This window comes from Lytechinus pictus, chromosome 16, assembly GCF_037042905.1.
Source record: "Lytechinus pictus isolate F3 Inbred chromosome 16, Lp3.0, whole genome shotgun sequence".
In the NCBI taxonomy this organism is placed as follows: Eukaryota; Metazoa; Echinodermata; class Echinoidea; order Temnopleuroida; family Toxopneustidae; genus Lytechinus; species Lytechinus pictus.
Window position 1 is genome coordinate 8,445,412 of NC_087260.1, and position 19,702 is coordinate 8,465,113.

Sequence of the window (19,702 nt, forward strand, 5' to 3'; positions counted from 1 at the left end):
AAATAGAGAATGAAGACGTGATTGGGTGCGTACTTTATTCAACGCAATAACGAGCTTGGATTGAGAGGTTTTCTCATGCAATCTGAAAGAAGGCTCATCTCTCTTTGTTTAATGAATTATATCGCATGAAATTCAAGCCAGTTGTATGAAAAATGCTAATCTATATTTACATAAATTGTATACAATAGGATTTAGTAATTTCACATTATACTCAGTTAAAGTGCCATTAACATGTTTGTGGGACACGCTGTAGTGTACAATGATTGGTATGATCATGGAGCTACTCCATGTTATGATAATCCTCTTTATAACAGGTGGTGTAGTTTTAACATTGCTGTTTTTTTTAAACAACACACAAACAAATAATTCTTGTTGTGGCCGTATGCTCATGATTGACAACACTCAAAATCTGAAGAACAGAAAGTGGTTGTAAACAAAGTCCTTGATAATTGTGAAATCAATTCAATCAAATCCACGTTTTATAAATATTAACAGTACAATGCACCCAAAATTCAAAAGTTCATAGCGAAACATGATATCATCATTGGTGTCTGAGCTTACATTCAGTGAATCAGAGCAAAGAGTCCTGCAATTGTTCAGTTTTCCGTAGATTGAGAATTGCAATTAAGTAATTGCAGTATACACGGTAGACATGGTAGAGCAAGGCTATTTTCAGCCCGGCGTATGATCGGTGTCAAGTGTTTACAGCATTTTAAAAGAGATATATTTATATACTGTAACCTCTGCTTGTCATATTTACATCAGCACCCCCAGTCAAGAAATCGATCCCCTGGCCCGGGGGGGGGGGCAGGGGCAGTTGCGGCCAGAAATTTTGTAACTCGCTTTAAAGGACAAGTCCACCTCAACAAAAAGTTGATTTGAAAAAGAGGAGAAAAATCCTACTAGCAAAACACTGAAAATTTCATCAAAATCGGATGTGAAATAAGAAAGTTATGACATTTTAAAGTTTCGCTTAATTTCACAAAACAGTTATATGCACATCCTGGTCGGTATGCAAATTGGCAGACTGATGACGTCACCCACTCACTATTTCTTTTGTATTTTATTACATGAAATATGAAATATTCTAATTTTCTCCTCCTTTTCAAGTGAAACAAACTTTTATTTTTTCCTGAACATGTGGAATTACCATTATTTTAACAGTTTATGGTTAAGTTAAGTTGGTGCTTATTGTCAAATCTTTAAAATTGAAAAATTGTATTATTCAAACAATAAAAAACAAAAGAAATAGTGAGTGATGGACATCATCGACTCTCTCATTTGCATATCGCTGAGTTGTGCATTTAACTGTTTTGTGAAAAATAAGCGAAACTTAAAAATTTCATAACTTTCTTATTTTAAATCCGATTTCGATGAAATTTGCAGCGTTATGTTTGTTTGATTTTTCTCTATCGATTAAAATCAACAATTTTCTTGGGTGGACTTGACCTTTAAGTAGTGTACTTATACATGTAATTGTGTTTATTATGTACGGTATATTCAATTTTACCTTCAAAATGACCACCCGATAAATTATGCATGTCCCCTTTCGGATAACATACCATGATATATATTCCATCTTACTTGAAAAATCTTTAATATTTGTGACATTATAGGACGATTGATATACATTCAATAGACAAATGCATTTAAATCGAAGAATTTAAGTTGTAAAATAAATTCGAATTATTGAAAGTTTTCACAAACTTTTATTTTGAGTATTAAAAAGACGATTTTATGTTTCATATTACCATCATGTGTGTGTAATATTCCAATTTGAAATGTATATTTATTCGACGTATAATTTGAAACTCCAAATAAGAATGATCGCATATCAGAGGTATAGTCAAACTTTAACATATTCCGTCAAAATATCCAAATGCATTATTTACGACATTCTTTCAGATTTTACGCTAAAAATGATATTTTCACGCAAAAGTGCACTTAGCATCCACCCGGACGTTATTCCTCAGTATTTCCGCAAGACTTTAAAGGAGGGAGTGAACTGTGTGTGGTCAATCATTGACTGTGTGTTATAGATGCATATAGTCTTAAAATATACGTTTTCAGATATCTACTAATACAACAGATAATAAATTGAACTATAATTGTATTTGTATAGAGAAACTAAAATGTTTTGAGAGGAAGGGTAATTGTTCTACTATAACTACTGCGGTATAAATGTACTGAGTAGTTAATTAGCATGTTATCATTCAAGTGGGTCTATATTACTAGACTACACAAGCTTTATGGGTCAGGAAACTGGCCAGGTATGAATAGTTGAGGACTTGAGATGGCGCTATTGGTTCGTATCTGCTTTAAGCTTGGATGCCAAGCTGGGATGCAAATTTTGCTATCCAAAGTATAAAAACTCTTAGTATGTACTTACACATGTCATTATGTACATAATGTACGGTATGTTCAAGTTTTCATTCAAAATGCGCACATTGTAAAATACACATTGTCTCCTTTCGGATAACATGAAATGAGATATCTTCCATCTTATTTAAAAATTCTTTTAAAATTTGTGGCATTAGGACATTAACTATACATTCGATGGATAAACGCATTTAAATCGAAAAAAATAAGTTGTAAAAAACTTCAAACTATTGATAATTTTCACAAACTTTTATTTTGAGGAAATCGCGGTTTTATGTATCATTGTGCCATATATGTGTGTGTAATATTCAAATTTGAAATGTTTATTTACGAGACTTATATTTTGAAAAACCAAATAAAAAGAATTGCATATCAAAGATAATAAAAAATGTTAAAATATTCCGTCAAAATATCAAAATGCGTGATATCCAACATTCTTTCAGATTTTGCGCTAACAATGACACTTTCACGCAAAAGTGCGCTTGGCATCCGGCCGTATACGCAATTTTGGGGTATTTTTACAAGACTTTTAGCTGGGATGCCAAGCATGAGCAAGCATTAACAAATTTTGCCGTCCAAAGTATAAAAAATCGTTTTGGCCGGTCTACTAAGAAAAGAAGATAAGTATGCTTAAGACCTCAATTTCCTGCCTATTTAAACAGTTTATAATGCATAACTTCGCGAATGGTCAGTTTATGTCTTAAGTACCCAAAATGACCCTCGTAGGTCAAAACTGACAGAATAAATTATATGAGGTCGATCTTTATGATCCAGCCCACATAAATATGGATTTCTAAAGACATCCAATCATTGTTCTGATCAATATTTTGTAACACATTTAGGACAAAAAATCATGAAAATTGTCATTTTTTGTGAAAACATGGCCAAAATGACCACTTCTTTTGAGATTTGGCAAATGAAACCACTTTATCTGGAATCTGTGTGCATTTTTACTTAGGATACACCCTTTTAATTGGATGTGGTTACAAAAGCATTCTGTTAAGGGACCATTTTCCAAAGAGTGGTCAAAATGGTCATTTTTGGTCAAAAATTTGCCAAAATGGCTAAAATGTCGTGAGTACGGTAAATAAGACTGACATTTTTTAAATCAGCACACAATTTTACCCCGGATAAGCCTGTCACACCTTCCCCACCAAAACTTCTGAATAAAGTCCCCTATCTCCTAGACTATATCAGTGAGTGCCGCCCTTCAAATCAACATACGCTACACCCACTGGCGGATCCAGGGGGGGGGGGGGACACATCCAACTCGTGCCCCCCCCCCCCCCCACCCTCCGGCTCCCTTGAAAGCCGTAATCACAATTATGAATGTATTAAAGTAAATATGCCATTTTTACCCAAGTTTGCCCCCCTCCTTTCCCCAATCTCTAATCCAATGCCAAGCGCCAATCCACTCGTCTTCAGATGAATGGATTGGCAGTGGATTAGAGATTGGGAGACATGTGCCCTCTATGTTAGCTTTGAGAAAGGGAACTTCCATGATTATACCAAGGTCCAATCTGGACGAAAGTTGATGAATTCAGGGCACTGGGGACGATTTTTTTTGGCTGGGGGTGCTGAAGTAGACCTCAAGTCAGGGGCGGATCCAGCTTTCGCCAGTAGGGGAGGGGGGCAAAAAAAATTCACCCATATTTTCCCCGATCGGCCACTCAAGGTTATTTTTTGTTTGTTTCTTCGCAACAGTCACTTCTGAGCTATATTCTTATAGTAATCTCATAAGCCATATCTAAATAGTGCGAGCGCGAAGCGCGAGCTAATTTTTGTGTGGAAATTTCATGTATTTTGTCCTGAAAATCGAACACTTTGGGCAGTGTTTGTGATCCTGAACAAAATGCGTAGGTAACTGATCGAAAAGGACTGATTGTAGTTAGCCATGAAGCAATACTTATTCAAAAATCAAATAAAGTGAGCGCGAAGCGCGAGCTGAAAATATTTGATATACCGATCTGCAAAAGGATCACTTTAAGCACTAATTCAAGCACTTGTAGGAAAATTGGGTATTATGGATCGCTCTTATTAAATGATGCGAGCGCGAAGCACGAGCTGATATTTCTATTACTTTTATTTTGACTTAGGACCGGGACACTCTAAGGACATTTTGTCATCATATGAAAATAATGAGTTTCTTCATATTCCTCTTCCTAAGCGCGAGATATTCCATTCTGAAAAAAAGACAATTTGATTATTAGGAATTCATGAAAATATTTTTGTATTTATTAATCTAATAAGCCTATAATGAAAGCTCGAAATTTATTGAAATTAAGGCCTGAAAACTGGACATTTTAAGCACTATGATGTAATTATGAATATGATGCAAGGGTTAATCTATTTTTAACAAATAATGCGAGCACAAATCGCGATGTCATGAAAAGTGGATTTTAAGTAGTTTGTTACAGATTAATTGATTATTATCATAAAGGAAATTGTTTAAGTATACATTACTCACCAATCAAAATGCGAGCGCGCAGCGCTGGTTGGCTCATAGGTTTTGACAATCAAAACCTGAAAAGGGATATTTTGATAACTTTATGGAATACACGAAGAGTATATAGGTACCTGACAAATCAAATAACGCGAACGCGCAGCGCGAGCTGAAAATACTGAGACAATAAAACATACATTTTGCAGCACTTTTTGAAAATCAATTTGTAAATCGAACAAAATAATGAAAGTTCGATGTCGGATATGAAATATATTTTGACTTCAAAACGTTATGTTTTAAGCTCCATATGAGTCTATTGAGGAAGAATCTTATGTATAGGCCTATTATCAAACATGTAATGCGAACGCGAAGCGCGAGTGAAAATTTGATATAGTGACATGAAAGATTTTTATGATTTTATTTTCCAAGTCTTCCCCTCACCTTATTTTTATTCACTCTTCCTCCTCTTAATTTCTCATCTCTTTTCACTTCTTTTTCTTTTTCAAAAATTCCTTTCCCCTTGTTTATTTTTTTTTGCTCCTCCAGATTTTCACCCAAACTTGGGTCGTAGATGTATTTACAGGAGACCTGCATGTTATGGTGCAGTCAGAGGTCACATTGTAAGGTCAAAGGTCATTTTCAGGTCAACGTTAAAGTTTATACGCAAGACTCTCTTATGACACATTATTCCACAACCGTCATTCATTTTTTCACCAAAACTTGGGTTGTAGGTGTATTTAGGAGACCTGCATATCATGGCGCAGTCAGAGTTCACATAGTAAGGTCAAAGGTCATTTTGAGGTCATTGTTATGACATAACTCCGCAACCTTAAGTCACTTTTGAACCAAACTTGGGTTGTAGATGAACTTAGGAGACCTGCATGTCATTGTGTTCAAAGGTCACATGGCAAGGTCAAATGTCCTTTTTGAGGTCAAGATTAAAGTTTACGTTCAATCTAGACTCTCATGACAAATGTTATTCCATCCCAGTTATTTTACAATGAATTTTTGATACAATTCTGCTGTGTGTGCCCTCGCAAATCACAATATTTCTGGTTACATTCACAAGTGGGCGAGACACAACATCGCCTATGCCTTGTTTATAATGTTGTCTCTATATACTTTTTACAGGCAGCATGAATAGTCATGATCTAAAGTCAGCCGAGACGTATGGTAGGTTTAGCAAAAGCTATTTGACACAACTTCGAAAGAGGGGCATGATCGAACTCGGATTCGACGAGGATGACATCGTTCTCGACGTCGGCTGTGGAAGTGGAGAAGCTAGCAAAGAAATATCAGCCATGGTTAAGAGCGTAACAGGTATTGTAGGCAACGATGGAAGACTGCTTATTCCATGTAAACTTTTAACTTATGGATTATATGGACAAACAAGTTGCAAGTTGTTGAAAAAAGCAATCTTTATTACTGATGCTATGATCATTCATTTTCAACAGTGTGGTCAATTATCATACACTTTTCTGGCTTTCTAGTTATACTGTTATGAGTATCGACCAGGTAAATTCGTCTAGGGGCTGCAACTTGCTTAAAATAACGATTTTTTTATTGCAGGGGGGACGGCTTCTAGAACATAATAAATGCATTAAAAATGCCCGTCGAATCACGATTAACTGCTGAGAGGTCTTTGCCGGAAATTGATGTAGCAGGACAGCAGATCGTCCAAAGATACTACTACTACTACTACTACTACTACTACTACTACTACTACTACTACTACTACTACTACCTCTACTACTACTAATGATAATAATGATAATAATAATACTGATAATAATAATAATGATAATAATAATAATAACGGCATATTCACCCAGGGTAGCCAGTTCCGAAAACTTTTCTCGCAGCGGGCCCTGCTATTATTATTACCCCGGCTATGGGAGCTGACCAGAAATCGCAAATATGTCGTTTGTCCAGAGTCACGGACGACACTGCTGCTTTGATTCACTGATTTTTGACAAAGCCTGCATTGTCATAAAGGGCTTTTGACAATAGACTCTCTCCGTTCCAGAAAGCGTCTGCGCAGTATTTGCGAAATATAGCTCACTCATGCTGCAGTTACAAAACTTTCATTTGAATATAATCTTTGTCGTCGTGATCAATTTGACTTATCATCTCATTTCACTTATGCTTAATATGCTATATTCCTAATGTTTTCAAATAAAGAATATATTTGACCAGTAGTTTCAAAAGGTGGTAAATAAGAGAAGCTATTCTAAATTTTCATTTCTCTTAAAGTCTATTCAGCATGGTTTGCCCAAATCCGCTTGACGTTATTAAGGGCTGTTATATGGCCATTATTTTTGGACGTCTACTGCCGCCACCATCCCGCTCAACGCAAAAAATATATATTATTATCATTTTAATATTGTGTGGGCGCATCGTGGTCGAGTGGTTCTCGCCTTTCAAACAGAGGGTCGCGAGTTCGAATCCCAGCCATGGCGTGTTTTCCTTCAGCAAGAAATTTATCCACACTGTGCTGCACTCGACCCAGTTGAGGTGAATGGGTATCCGGCAGAATGAATTCCTTGAATGCACGAGCGCTGAAAGGCAGCTCGAGCTATAAAGCCGGGGTAATAATAATAACAATGCGCCTCGGAATAGATTGTTTCTAGATAGATGGCTGTTATATCATTATCATTATGTCAAAATATCTTTTAAAAATGAGATTTTTGTATCAAAAAGGTAAATTACTTGTCCACTCGCTCAGAACTTTCTCCTAATGAAACAAAAAATTAGGCTTACTATATTTTGCCCCATACGCGATGTATGGCTCCATGTAATCCCCTTTTCGAATGCTCTTTACACCACTGGCTGTCGGCCCCTATATATCATTTTATCATAATTCTGATGCATGAATGTTATTCTTCGTAATTTTCTGAAATAGCATTTGATGCATCTCCTGTCATGGTCGAGACCGCGAAGACACTGAATGCAGCCGACAACATCGACTACCACGTTGCCGACGCCCACTCCTTCGACGACCACCTCGACGAATGGAACCACACCTCATTCGACAAGATCGTTTCCTTATTTGTTTTCAACTGGTGTCACGACCCTCGGAGGGTTCTTCGGAATGTCAAGAGTTGTCTGAAACCCGGTGGACGAGCTTTGCTCGTGTTCGTTCTACAGACGCGGATTCTGAGCTTGAAGTGCTCGTACGGGGAGACGGCAGACTCGTGGATTCGGTGCCATAAGAAATGGGGACCATACATGAAGGTAGTAGTATTGGGCCAATGTCGTGTTATGATTATGTTAATAATAACGGTTACACTTCGTAATTCCGAAGGTTCTTTATTCCGAAGGTTCGTAATTCCGAAACACGTAAATTGCCTGTACCTCGATGTTCGTTAATCCGAAAACGTAAAAGGGTTCGTTGATCCGAACATTTGTGGCGTTATTCCGAAGGTTCGATAATCCGAAAACGAAATAAGGTTCGATGTTCCGAAGGTTCGTTAATCCGAAAACGAAATAAGGTTCGATGTTCCGAAGGTTCGTTAATCCGAAAACGAGATAAGGTTCGATGTTCCGAAGGTCCCGGCCGAAGGTTCGTTAATCCGAAAACGAAATAAGGTTCGTTAGTCCGAAAACGAAATAAGGTTAGTTAATCATTTAGTTTTCGGACTAACGAACCTTCGGAATTACGATACTCATTTCTTTTTTGGATTAACGAACCTTCGGAATTACGAACCTCACTTCGTTTTCGGACTAACGAACCTTCGAAATTACGAACCTCATTTCGTTTTCGGACTAACGAACCCTCGGAATTACGAACCTTCGGAAATACGAACATTCGGAATAACGAACCTTCGGAATATCCGAACCTTCGGAATAACGAAGCTTCGGAATAACGAATGTATGCGAATAAACATGGTTTTTTTAATAGCACTCGTCACTGTTGGATAGGCACCCGACTGCAGGGCATCGGTAGTGTGATACAATATAAGCCTAATATCTTAAATAGTGTGAAGCACTATAATGTCTTATGATCTAATAGCATGATGTAATATGATATCATATAGTAGCATGATTTCATATTATGTCATAATAATAGCATGATGTATTATAGCACGATATATTATCATTGTTTGTTTGTTTATTTATTTATTTATTTATTTACTTATTCATTCATTCATCTGTACATTCATTCATTCATTTTGACAGGATAAAAAGATCAGAATGAGACTGTTTGGGACACCGTTTCATAAAAGCGATTGAATAGCTAGTATAGTGACGTCATAGCAACCGTACAATTGGCTATACGATCTGAAACCACTTTGGCCTTTACTAAAAAAAAAGTTTGCAATCAATTTTATATTAGTATGCTTACAGTTCATTCCACCCCTCAAATAAAACGATACGTTTCATTCACATTTTCAGAAAATAATGAAAATATGATTTGTTCCCAAATCGGATCTTAGACCAATCGTATGTAAGGTGTGCGGAGGCCTTCTTCGGCACCCACTTTTTAGAGTTCGTATTTATCAATTTTTACTTCCTTATATGGAACGGCATACTTGCACGTGTTTTACTCACATTTCATTACTTACTACAGGACTACGTTCATTTCCAAAAGGACTGGGAAAATGGGGAGGATTTTTTGGAGGTTGTGAGATCCGTAGGGTTTGATGTCTGCAAATCGGCAATCGAAGAAGTGTGTGTACCAAACCAAAGTGCGGCAGAAGCTAAAGGTAACACAAAATCTGTGGCGTAACAGGGGTCGGTGGCCAGGGGGGGGCAAGAGCCAAAAAATTCCCGGTCATATCATGGTATGAACATGATTTTTTATGATTGTGCCCTGACCATAAGGGCGAAGCTCAATGCGTGATAAGTACCCCCCCCCCAAAAAAAAGGGGGGGCACATCGTGGCACGCGCAGCAAAAAGTTGCTTCATATAAGTTCCGAGCGAGCAAACCGAGCGAGAAAAAAAATCAGCTTCATATGAGAATCTTACTTTGAGATTGATTTTGACATGGTATTCAGAATATAACATCATATCTTACATCTTCCTTTATTCCTTTTCTTTCATCCTTTCTTTTTTGTTCTCAGTTGTAGAACTTTTGGGGGCCTATGCTATGCGGATCGGGTCCGGGGCAATGGCGGCCCCAGGATTTTTAATCTCGGGGGAGGCAAAAGAACATTTGGGGGCGGGTCAACACACAAATATTTTGCCTATTTCTCAAAATCGAGCAAGAAGCGCGTGCTATTATTTTTTAATGCAGACCCTACTGACTTCAAAAGTGGCCTGTAAAGAACTAGCTGTTTGCATCGGGTCATGAAGATGATATCTCACCAAATAAAGAATGCGAGCGCGAAGCGCGAGCTAAAATTTTTGACATCCTGAGATAATAATTGAAAGTTCTATAAGCAATTTTTGTAATCATGAACTGGATGGCTATCTAATTAAACTTTTAATGCGAGCGCGTAGCACGAGCTGAAATTTTTTTATTTATGAAAATTGTGAGTACGCAGGATGCGTATCTCGCAAAAACGAATATTAAAAACTTTAATCACGAGAAGCATATTGACTTCAACATTGGATTTTTAAGCCCCATTTGAACAGATAATTTTCTTATCTGAGTCAACAGCTGCGAGCGTGTATAGCGCAGGCGACATTTTGAATTTTGTATAAAATACCTGAAATATTTTTGTTACTAACAAAAACTATTGGGAGCTAGCAGTGAATGGATGAGAAAATTTTCAAAATGTAAGAAACGAAAAGGCTGTTTTGGAGCACTATACAGCTTTAGTAGGACGCTTATGACAACATTTACTGTACATTTTTTATTTTTCATAATTTCGGGGGTGGGGCCAATTCACTGGAGGCAAATCCCTCCCGTGTCTCCACCTTGGTGCCGCCAATGGTCTGGGGCGGATCCCCCGGAACCCCGTGATATTTCTTAACATTGCAGATGGCCACTGTTCAGCAAATCGCGGGTACATACACAACACATATTGACTTCAACGCAGTAACGTTGTGGATAATAAACTAAATGTTTTGAGGCAGCACAACAGAGCAAATGTGGAAAAATTTGTAAAAGTTTCCAGCGAGCGAAGCGAGCCAGAAAAAATGGCCTTTAAAATGGTTAAATTCTACTTATTTGATAGTAGCTTTTGAAATTTAGCCAAAGTAAACAAGCTTTTTTACGGTAAATCTAGCCAGCGCAAACCTATACTTAGGTTAAGACATAATACAGGGTGATATAACTAGCCCTTGGCTAACCCTACTTTGGCTAAGGATTTTTCCCGGGATTGTTTGTCCTGACTGTGACCACTATTGCATAAAAATTTAGCAAGCTTATAACAGACGCCATCCACCTTTCTTCCCGTTCTTTCTAAGTTTCAATCCTCGGCAACCTGGTCGTGTTATTAGTTATTCTCTTTTTTTCTCGTCCCTTTTCTCATTATTCTGATTTTCCAATCAAGCTTTTGGTTCTACCTTCATTTCCCGTTTCTTTCGGCCTTTTTCTCCCATTTTCCCACCATTCTTGCCGTGCCATTGAGTCATATCTTTTGATTTTATATCCCTCTCTTGCTAATCATGCTAATGTATTAGTATTTCAGGAATTTTGAACTTCCTCACATGTTCTTTCCTTTTCCCGCTTCCCTTCAATTTCCCTATTTATGTTCTTTCTTCCCCTTCCTTTTCATTTTTTCCCTTTCCCTTCCCCCTTTTCCCTTTCCTCTTTTTCTTTCTTTCCCTTTCCCTTTCTCTCTTCCCCGGGCCCTTTTTTCTTTTTCCCGTTTTTTTATTTTCCCGGTGAAATCCGCCAGGGGGGCAGCTTGCCCCCCTGCCCCCCCCCCGCCTGTTACGCCACTGCAAAAAATGATATCCTTTTTAATTTCATTTGCCTCTTGTAACTTTCTTTTGAGATGAAGAGAAAATAAAATGATATCGGAATATTGAAACTTTGCAGCACACGCTCGCGTTTGTCTCATCTATTAATAAAATCATTATCGGTCAATATCTAGAAAAAAGGAATATAAATATAGCTCGCGCTACGCGCTTGCAATGTTTATTGAGATACATATCTTGTTCTTTTTTAATATGTGTTTGTTTGTTCAGATTTTCCAGTATGAATATAAACTTTTTATTTAGCTCGAGCTTTAACTGTTTAGTTAGATATCTATCATGTTCAGGATTTTAGAATGGTCAGTTTTAGGTTGGATATCATTTTCTGCTCGCGATTCGCGCGCGCCTCTTTCATTTATTAGGTCCATCCTATTTGTAGTTACAAAAGGTGCCTAGAATGTCTAGTTTTTATGTCTATTACAGGATTCATCTCGCGCTTCGCTCTGGCATGAATAATTGTTTAATAGATACGCATCTTATTCAAGATTGAAAAAAAATGCTTAGAATGCTCAATTTCCAGGTTCAACTTCATGAAATTCCCCAAACCTTTAGCTCACGCTTCGCACTCGCACTAATGTTTTAGTCTTATCAAAGCTAAGATGTACTTGAAACTTCAGTCTTTAGTTAGCCTCTCAAAAATCAGCAAAATCAGCTGGCCGATCGGAGAAAATGTGGATGAAATCTTTCTGCCCCTTCCCTGTTGGCGAAAGCTGGACCCCCTCCCCATTTGACAGAACATGTGACTGAGGACGAGAAACAACACTCTCATCACTCGTGTCATTTGGCGTAAAACGGTTGGATTGGTCGTGGGACGTAATCGACACCGATATCTGTCGGTGGTCAAAGGCCTCCACCCCCCTCCCCCCTCACACACACACACGAGAAAAACGCTATCTACGCCCCTGGACATAGGCCTACAGTACAAGACTTTATCATCAAAATATTGCATTCTGGGTAATGCTCCATAATGTTTGGGGCTGGTGATGTCCAATGTGTGCCGGATTTGACAGAAGTATGTTTCTTCTTTTAAAAAATATTTCCCATTGTTTCTCAACAGCTGGTCTACGCACACTCTTGGGACATCTCAGTGCTATTCCAAACGATCTACGGGACGAATGCGTGGATGACGTCCATCGATGGCTGTGTGACGTCACACCGAAACATGAAACCGGTTACATGATGGGGCAGGGCAGTTGCATCACTGCAATTATAAGCAACGACCAAATGACATGAGAGATGTTTGTTTAATTGTTTGTTTTTTTAAATCCCGAAATCATAAAAACACAAAATAACATAAACAATAATGATAATGCTACACGGTTGGATAGCCCATTTTGGAGTTTTTAGCATAACAGCTCTGTTCTCACACTGGGCCAAATATAATGACAATTATAATAATAAATGCTATAACATAACAGAGTAATTCAATAAAACACTATATCAGACTGAACATGAGTTTATTTATTCTACGGTGAAATAAAAATATCGATCCCCTCCAAGAACTATTCTGAAAGTAACCCCACCCTTAATATTGGGTAAAAGTGCTCCATGGGGTAATTATTGGGCATTTCTTTGGGGCATTTTTATTTATCCAGTGCGATGAAAATTTTGCCCATTCTAAAGTAATTGCTGCTTATTTTTTTTTACCTTACTGGTCAGGACAATTGTGTCTCCCGCTTTGGGTAAAATACTGACCCAAATTGATTGGATACATAATTACCCTCGTGATGGTAAAAAAATTTACCCAACATTTTTTTTACAGTGTATAACCCACCCATCTAACAGGTGATTTTCATCGTTTTACATAAATACTCAATTAAGTCGACGTCTGTTATTGCGATGAAAAATGTTTACGGCTACTGGACTTGCATGTAATTATCCAGCTCACATTTGTCGCATTTTTTGTGCAGTGGTATATGAATTTTACAACTTTTGATTTTGAGGGAACCATACATGCACTCCATCTGTTATTGATTTATTAATTACATATTATTATTTAACAGATTTCCGTTGGATAAGCTTTTAATACATAAGAATTGATTCCATCCAATCCGACTCTTTTATTATTCTTTAAGACTGTAAACTTCTTTCAAAACATCTGTTTCTGAAACTGAAGATAGCTTAAATTTATTTCATGACAAATGTGGGTATAACAGCTTTCCCCATAACATATTTCATAACCTTATATACGCTTGTGAGCATCATTATCTGCATGTAAAACATTGGGAACATTGGCTGAATGGTTATTAAAATCATTTTTATAAAGGTCATTTTATTTGGAATGGATTGCCAATAATAATAAGATAGAGTCCGGCGCTGGATATTTAGTAAATGAAAACAAATTAAATGAAATGTTATCTATTACGTACCCCGCCCCCCCCTCCCCCGTCTTTGAAATAACATTTTGAATTTTTAACCAAATATAGATCTATGCGTGTGTGTATGCGGGTGTGTGCGTGTGTGTGAGGGTGTGTGCGTGTGTGTGTGTGTGTGTGTATGGACGTTGATGTATGTGTGTATTTTTTTTACATGTAGGTTGAATTAGTTTTACCTAATAATTTTAAATCAATTTTAGTGTAAATACAATGAAGTTCGGTTTTCTATATAAGGCTCAGTCTTTTCTTTCATTGTATATTGATGTTACTTGTTTCAATTTAATTATTTATCCCATGTCTATATCTGCTTTGTTTGTGTGTATATAATTTATGTAAATATTGAATAAAATGAATATTGAATTAAAAATTGAACTAAACATGATTTACAAGTTTACATTATGAGACAAATTCGATATAGATGATTGAGAAGTTTTGTTTGGTAGGAGAGGTTATTAAAGAGTTGGCAAAGTAGTTTCAGGCAGCTTTTCGCCAAAGCATTTTCTTTCAAGATTTCTCTTTTCAAATGCTACTTTATTTTTGAAGTGTCATATTTTTCTTCAATATAGATCATTATTAAAAGGTCAAGTCCACCCCAGAAAAATGTTGATTTGAATATAAAACGAGCATAACACTGAGAATTTCATCAAAATCGGATGTAAAATAAGATAGTTAAGACATTTTAAAGTTTCGCTTATTTGTCACAAAACAGTGATATGCACAACTCGGTGACATGCAAATGAGACAGTTGATGATGGCCCTCACTCACTATTTCTTTTGTATTTTTATTGTTTGAATTATACAATATTTCATTTTTTTACAGATTTGACAATAAAGACCAGTGAACTTGATTGAACCCTATAGTATTAAACAATGCTTATTCAACATGTTCAGGGAGGAATTAATCGTTGTTTCGCAGGACAAAAGGAAGAAAATTTTAATATTTCATATAATAAAATACAAAAGAAATAGTGAGTGATGTCATCAGTCTCCTCATTTGCATACCGACAAGGATGTGAATATAACTGTTTTGTGAAATTAAGCAAAACTTTAAAGTGTCATGACTTTCTTATTTTACATCCGATTTTGATGAAATTTTCAGTGTTATGTTTGTTGGATTCATGTCTTTTTATTCAAATGGACTTGGGTGGACTTGTCCTTTAACTTTTGCCTTATGTTTTATTTCACCTCGTTTCTTCATCTATTCAAAAATTTATTGTTTCTTTCTCACTTGTTTAATTTTGATTGACATGTATTTATTAACTACACCCAAAAGAAAGCTCGTGTCATCTATATTGTCGATTTCCTTCACAACAGACTAGCCAACATCCATGATTTTTGAAAGGGATTAAATCTACATCTTTGAATTTTGACTGTGACGAATTTGGGATTAGAACACTTATGAGAGGTCAATATTTCAAAAGGTCATGGAGTGGACACTCACTAAGACCATTATGAATTAAGAATATCACTTTATCAACAGTTTTTAGGTTTATATGGTTATCATGGTTATAGCATTGGTCAATATTTATGACTACTTCTTGTAGACCCGAGATGGCGTAGTTGCTATATCATGTCAAATCTCATGTTTTGATTTGAGGGGCTCACTTGTCTCTGGGCAACTTTTTTTGAAAATTAGCTTTGCGAGCCCTGGCCCATAATGTATATAATAATGTTTTACTCTCCTACTTTTTCTGTCGTTTGAATTGATATTTATTAAATATTGGTATTTACATTGTCGAAAAAATTGGGATATATTAGATAATAAACCATATCTAACAATCGAAGTTAATACACTTTATTTAGAGTTGCGCTTCCAGAAGAGAAGGTTTAACTTTCCAAAAATATTATTGCCCCCCCCCCCCGGCACTGCCATTGGACAGTGCTTGGGCAGCATCCGGGAGAAGAAAAAAAAAACGCTGAAAAATTAGTGGTGTTTTTCGCGGGTAGGCACAAAACGCGCGGAACGCGAATAGACCGAGTGTCAAAAACAAAACATATAGAGGAAAAATTAATATTTCACGATGGCCTAACTCGAATAGAGTATGTAGTTTGCGAATCTGGGACATCTCCACAAAAATCCTCGTTTATAGTGTGCAAATCTGAGATATCTCCACAAAATCCGTGTTTAGGGTGTCGTAAAGGTCTACCTTGAATTCTCGTTTAGGGGGCTGGGGTGTGTGTGTGTTTTGAAGGGGGGGGGGCGGGGACGATTCTCCCGGATGCTGTCCACTTTTCAATGGCAGTGACCCCGCCCCCGTACCACTCTTAGTATAGAATAATAATAATGATAATGATAATAATAATAGTAATAATCAAGGGCGCCGGAAGCGGGGGGTGGGGGGGCTGGGGGGGCACTTGAAAGTGGTTCACCAATGCATGCTGGCATAAACGCGCGGTCGCCCAGGACCGCTCAGACCGGACCCGATATCACTAACGCGCGTGAGTTCACGCTAGTTACTCGAGCAACATATGGAATCTATGTCATAGCAGTCAAGCCCAGAAACCATAACATCTCGATGTCGTCATACATTACTCTAGGACCTACTCTCAATCTTCCATTTTTTTTTCTTCGGAAGAAGTAAAATTGATAGGCGAGAAATTGGAAGATTGAGAGTAGGTCCTCGAGTAATATTTCTTGAAAATGTGAGTAGTTCTGTAAATGACTGTACAACAGGCTTGAGTTGTTGGATTATTGGAGATCCCGGGGAGAAGATCCTAGCTTGAGTCGGCGAATTGAGTGCAGAGCAGGAGTACTCATCTATCAACTACTCAAGCCTCTTCAATTCTTCAAACTTTCTGGTTTACTGTCTTTTTCAGGACTATGCTCATTTAAAAAAAATACTCGACGATCAACTGTCCACTTCATCCCCTATCAATTTCACTTCTTCCTCTATCCACTTTTTCGAAAACTCCACATGGTGTCCCGTCAACTACATCCGCTATTGGAATGTAATTGTTTTCTTCTAAATAATGTTACATAATGTACATTATGAACTGCGGTAGTTTCTTAATCAGTTTATGATTATTTACAAATGAATATTTCCTGGAATTTGATATTCATCATTTCCTAGTTATGGTCACATTTTCCCCAGAAAATATGTAAAGAAAAAAGAAGATTTTGAAGGAGTCATCCAAAAGTGCTTCCCGGCCATATAAAACATGCAAAAGGAAACACATAAATCGAAATGTTTTAAACTTCAATGATTTTTAGAAAAGTATTAAATGTTAGACAATTAAGCTTGTCATATTTCTTTTTCCTCCAGTTACAAAATATGAAACGTGTTGCCCATGCATGGATAATCAGGGACTATCTCCGATGCTGATGTCAGAAATGATTTGCATAGAATGGGGATTTAAGTGCTTATCGACGTCTGCCACGTCAGAACAGTATGCCATTTTGAATTTGAAAAGACAGTCATTAGAATGTCTTTCATGTGTTTCTGTTGTTACGCTTCTTCTGCTTAATACACTCCTTGTTCTGACAGAAATCACTTGAAACTTATATTGTGCTCTCTCGCGTCGTCCGTGTATGTAAATGTACATAAATAAATGTTTCTGAAAGGATATTGCATGAAAAATGTTATTTCTGGTATTGTGAGTCAATATAAGGGTAATACGTAATTTAATTGATCAGACATGAAAACCACATTCCGAAGCGATCGTTTTGCGCGTAGATTTCATAGGTTTTCATAAATTGTGAGTATAGTTTTTCGTAGTGAATTCTATGTTTAATTCTCAAGAAATTTATTTTTTGAATGCTCTTAGAAACGCAACTGTTATACTCTATTTTACACAAAGTCTTTACCATGGGGGTCCCACACCCTCTCCCGCTCGATCGCTTCGGTATCTCACGCTGTCAAAAATATTGTGCCCCCCTTCGGGATTTTGCCCCCCCCCCAAAAAAAAAAAAAAAAAAACTGAAAGTGTTCCGGCGCGCCTGGTAATGATAATAAAGATATATTTACCCAGGGTAGCCACTTCAGTTCCGAAAACTGTTCTCCCAGCGGGCCCTGCTACTGTTACCCCGGCTAAGCTAGGCTACTTATTCAGGTGCACACAGCTTTTTGGTGAATTATTTCCTGCCGGTACCCATTCACCTCACTTGGGTCGAGTGCAGCACACTGTGATGGGTGAATTCTTTGCTGAAGGAAAGTAGGCCATGGTTGGGATTCGAACCCACGACCCTCTGCTTCAAAGTCCGGAGTCTAATCCACTGGACCACGACGCTCCACATTCCACTATACGTGCTTCAAGTGAGAGCTTTAGGATGTGGTCATCTTCAGCAGCCGAATTGTTTGAAAAGATCTATTTATATTGGATGAAAGTAGGGTCATCTGAGCTATCCCAATTTAAATATAAAAAAAAAACAAATCAGAAAACGAAGATTCAATTCAACGAATGGGTTTGCTTTAATTACTCAAGGAAATATCTCGATATGGATGGATGTCAACCATGTGAGTTTATAACAAGACCAGTCAGACCAGTTGAGTTGCAGTTTACAACACCAGTAAGACCAGTGGCGTACCTAGGATTTTCCACAGGGGGGGGGGGGGCAAATTCGTCCGCCAAAAAATTGTCAAGCCAAAAAAAAAGGTCTTCAAGTTCAAAGGAGCGGGCCAGGGATCAGTTGTGACTCGTCAGGGGGTGGGGGCAGGGTCAGGGATATGTCCCTTGCATGGGTTGTGACTCGTCAGGGGGCAGTCTGCCCCTCTGCCCCCCCCCCGTAGGTACGCTAATGAGTAAGACCATTCAAACCAATAATAATAACTGCAGTAATCAAGACCAGTGTAATTTTGAACTAGAATAATTTCAGTCCGACCAGTATGCCCAGTTAGACCAGTAAACGGATGTTCCAATATCCAGAAATACCAGCTGAAATTCTACTAGGTCAACTAGGTCAGTTGAAGGGGTTCTTCATTCTGGGAATAGTTGTCACCCCCCCCCCCTTTCTCAGACCAGATCATGCATGAATCTGATATACTCTACCGAAATAGAATAAGAGATTTATTCTATTAAACTCTATTATACATATTTGAGGCTTTATATACCTATATAGGTCAGTGACTCACTATCGAACAGAGATAGATATATAGCTAATGATGTTTGTCATGATAATGCCGTGTACTCATGCGTGCTTGACGGTAAGTGCAGATATAGATGATCCGTACTTGCGACGCAATTATTTAAAATTCACCTGCAAATCAAAGGTAAGTATGTGCCTGCAGTGAAGGGTTGCGAACCAGGGGCGGATCCAGCTTTTTATAAAGGGGGGGGGTTGGGGTGGTATGCGAGGGAGCATAGCGACCGAGTCCAAGCGAGCGGAGCGAGCGAGGGGGAGGGTGTGGGAGGGGGGGTGTCCCCCCTCCCACAGTAGGGAAAAATTTTGAAAATCTGTGTGTGAAAATGGCTTTTTCTTGCATCTAAAACACCACTCTTTTTGGTATAGAGGTCGTTGCCAAATTAACCCCCATGAAAATTTGTAAAATTAAGTTGCATTTTCCTGCAATGTAAGGCCAGTTAACAACACAGATACAAAGAATTTGGGAAATAATAATAATAATAATAATAATAATAATAATAAATGAAATAAATACATAGAAATAGAATAAAATAAAATTACAGGTTTAAAAAAAAAGA

At 37.6% G+C, this 19,702-nt stretch overlaps 1 protein-coding gene across 2 annotated transcripts; it reads left to right on the plus strand.

The window, feature by feature from the left end:
* Positions 1–5,954: 5,954 nt before the first annotated feature.
* On the plus strand, positions 5,955–14,575 carry LOC129279183 (malonyl-[acyl-carrier protein] O-methyltransferase-like). Of its 2 annotated transcripts, none has more exons than XM_064111388.1 (4): positions 5,955–6,142; positions 7,725–8,059; positions 9,393–9,528; positions 12,748–14,575. In XM_064111388.1, exons 1-4 carry the CDS (start codon positions 5,959–5,961, stop codon positions 12,921–12,923), a joined length of 831 nt encoding a protein of 276 aa, XP_063967458.1. In that variant the 5' UTR covers positions 5,955–5,958; the 3' UTR covers positions 12,924–14,575. The 2 variants fall into 2 exon arrangements, with proteins under 2 accessions (XP_063967458.1, XP_063967459.1); XM_064111389.1 differs by having other exon boundaries at positions 7,725–8,056.
* Positions 14,576–19,702: the final 5,127 nt, after the last annotated feature.

Bases quoted from the DNA above. Each gene is read 5' to 3' on its own strand.
- LOC129279183 (XM_064111388.1), top strand. From the start codon at position 5,959: ATGAATAGTCATGATCTAAAGTCAGCCGAGACGTATGGTAGGTTTAGC. The intron at 6,143-7,724 runs GTATTGTAGGCA...TTTCTGAAATAG, and splicing joins CATGGTTAAGAGCGTAACAG to CATTTGATGCATCTCCTGTC. The intron at 9,529-12,747 runs GTAACACAAAAT...GTTTCTCAACAG, and splicing joins AAGTGCGGCAGAAGCTAAAG to CTGGTCTACGCACACTCTTG.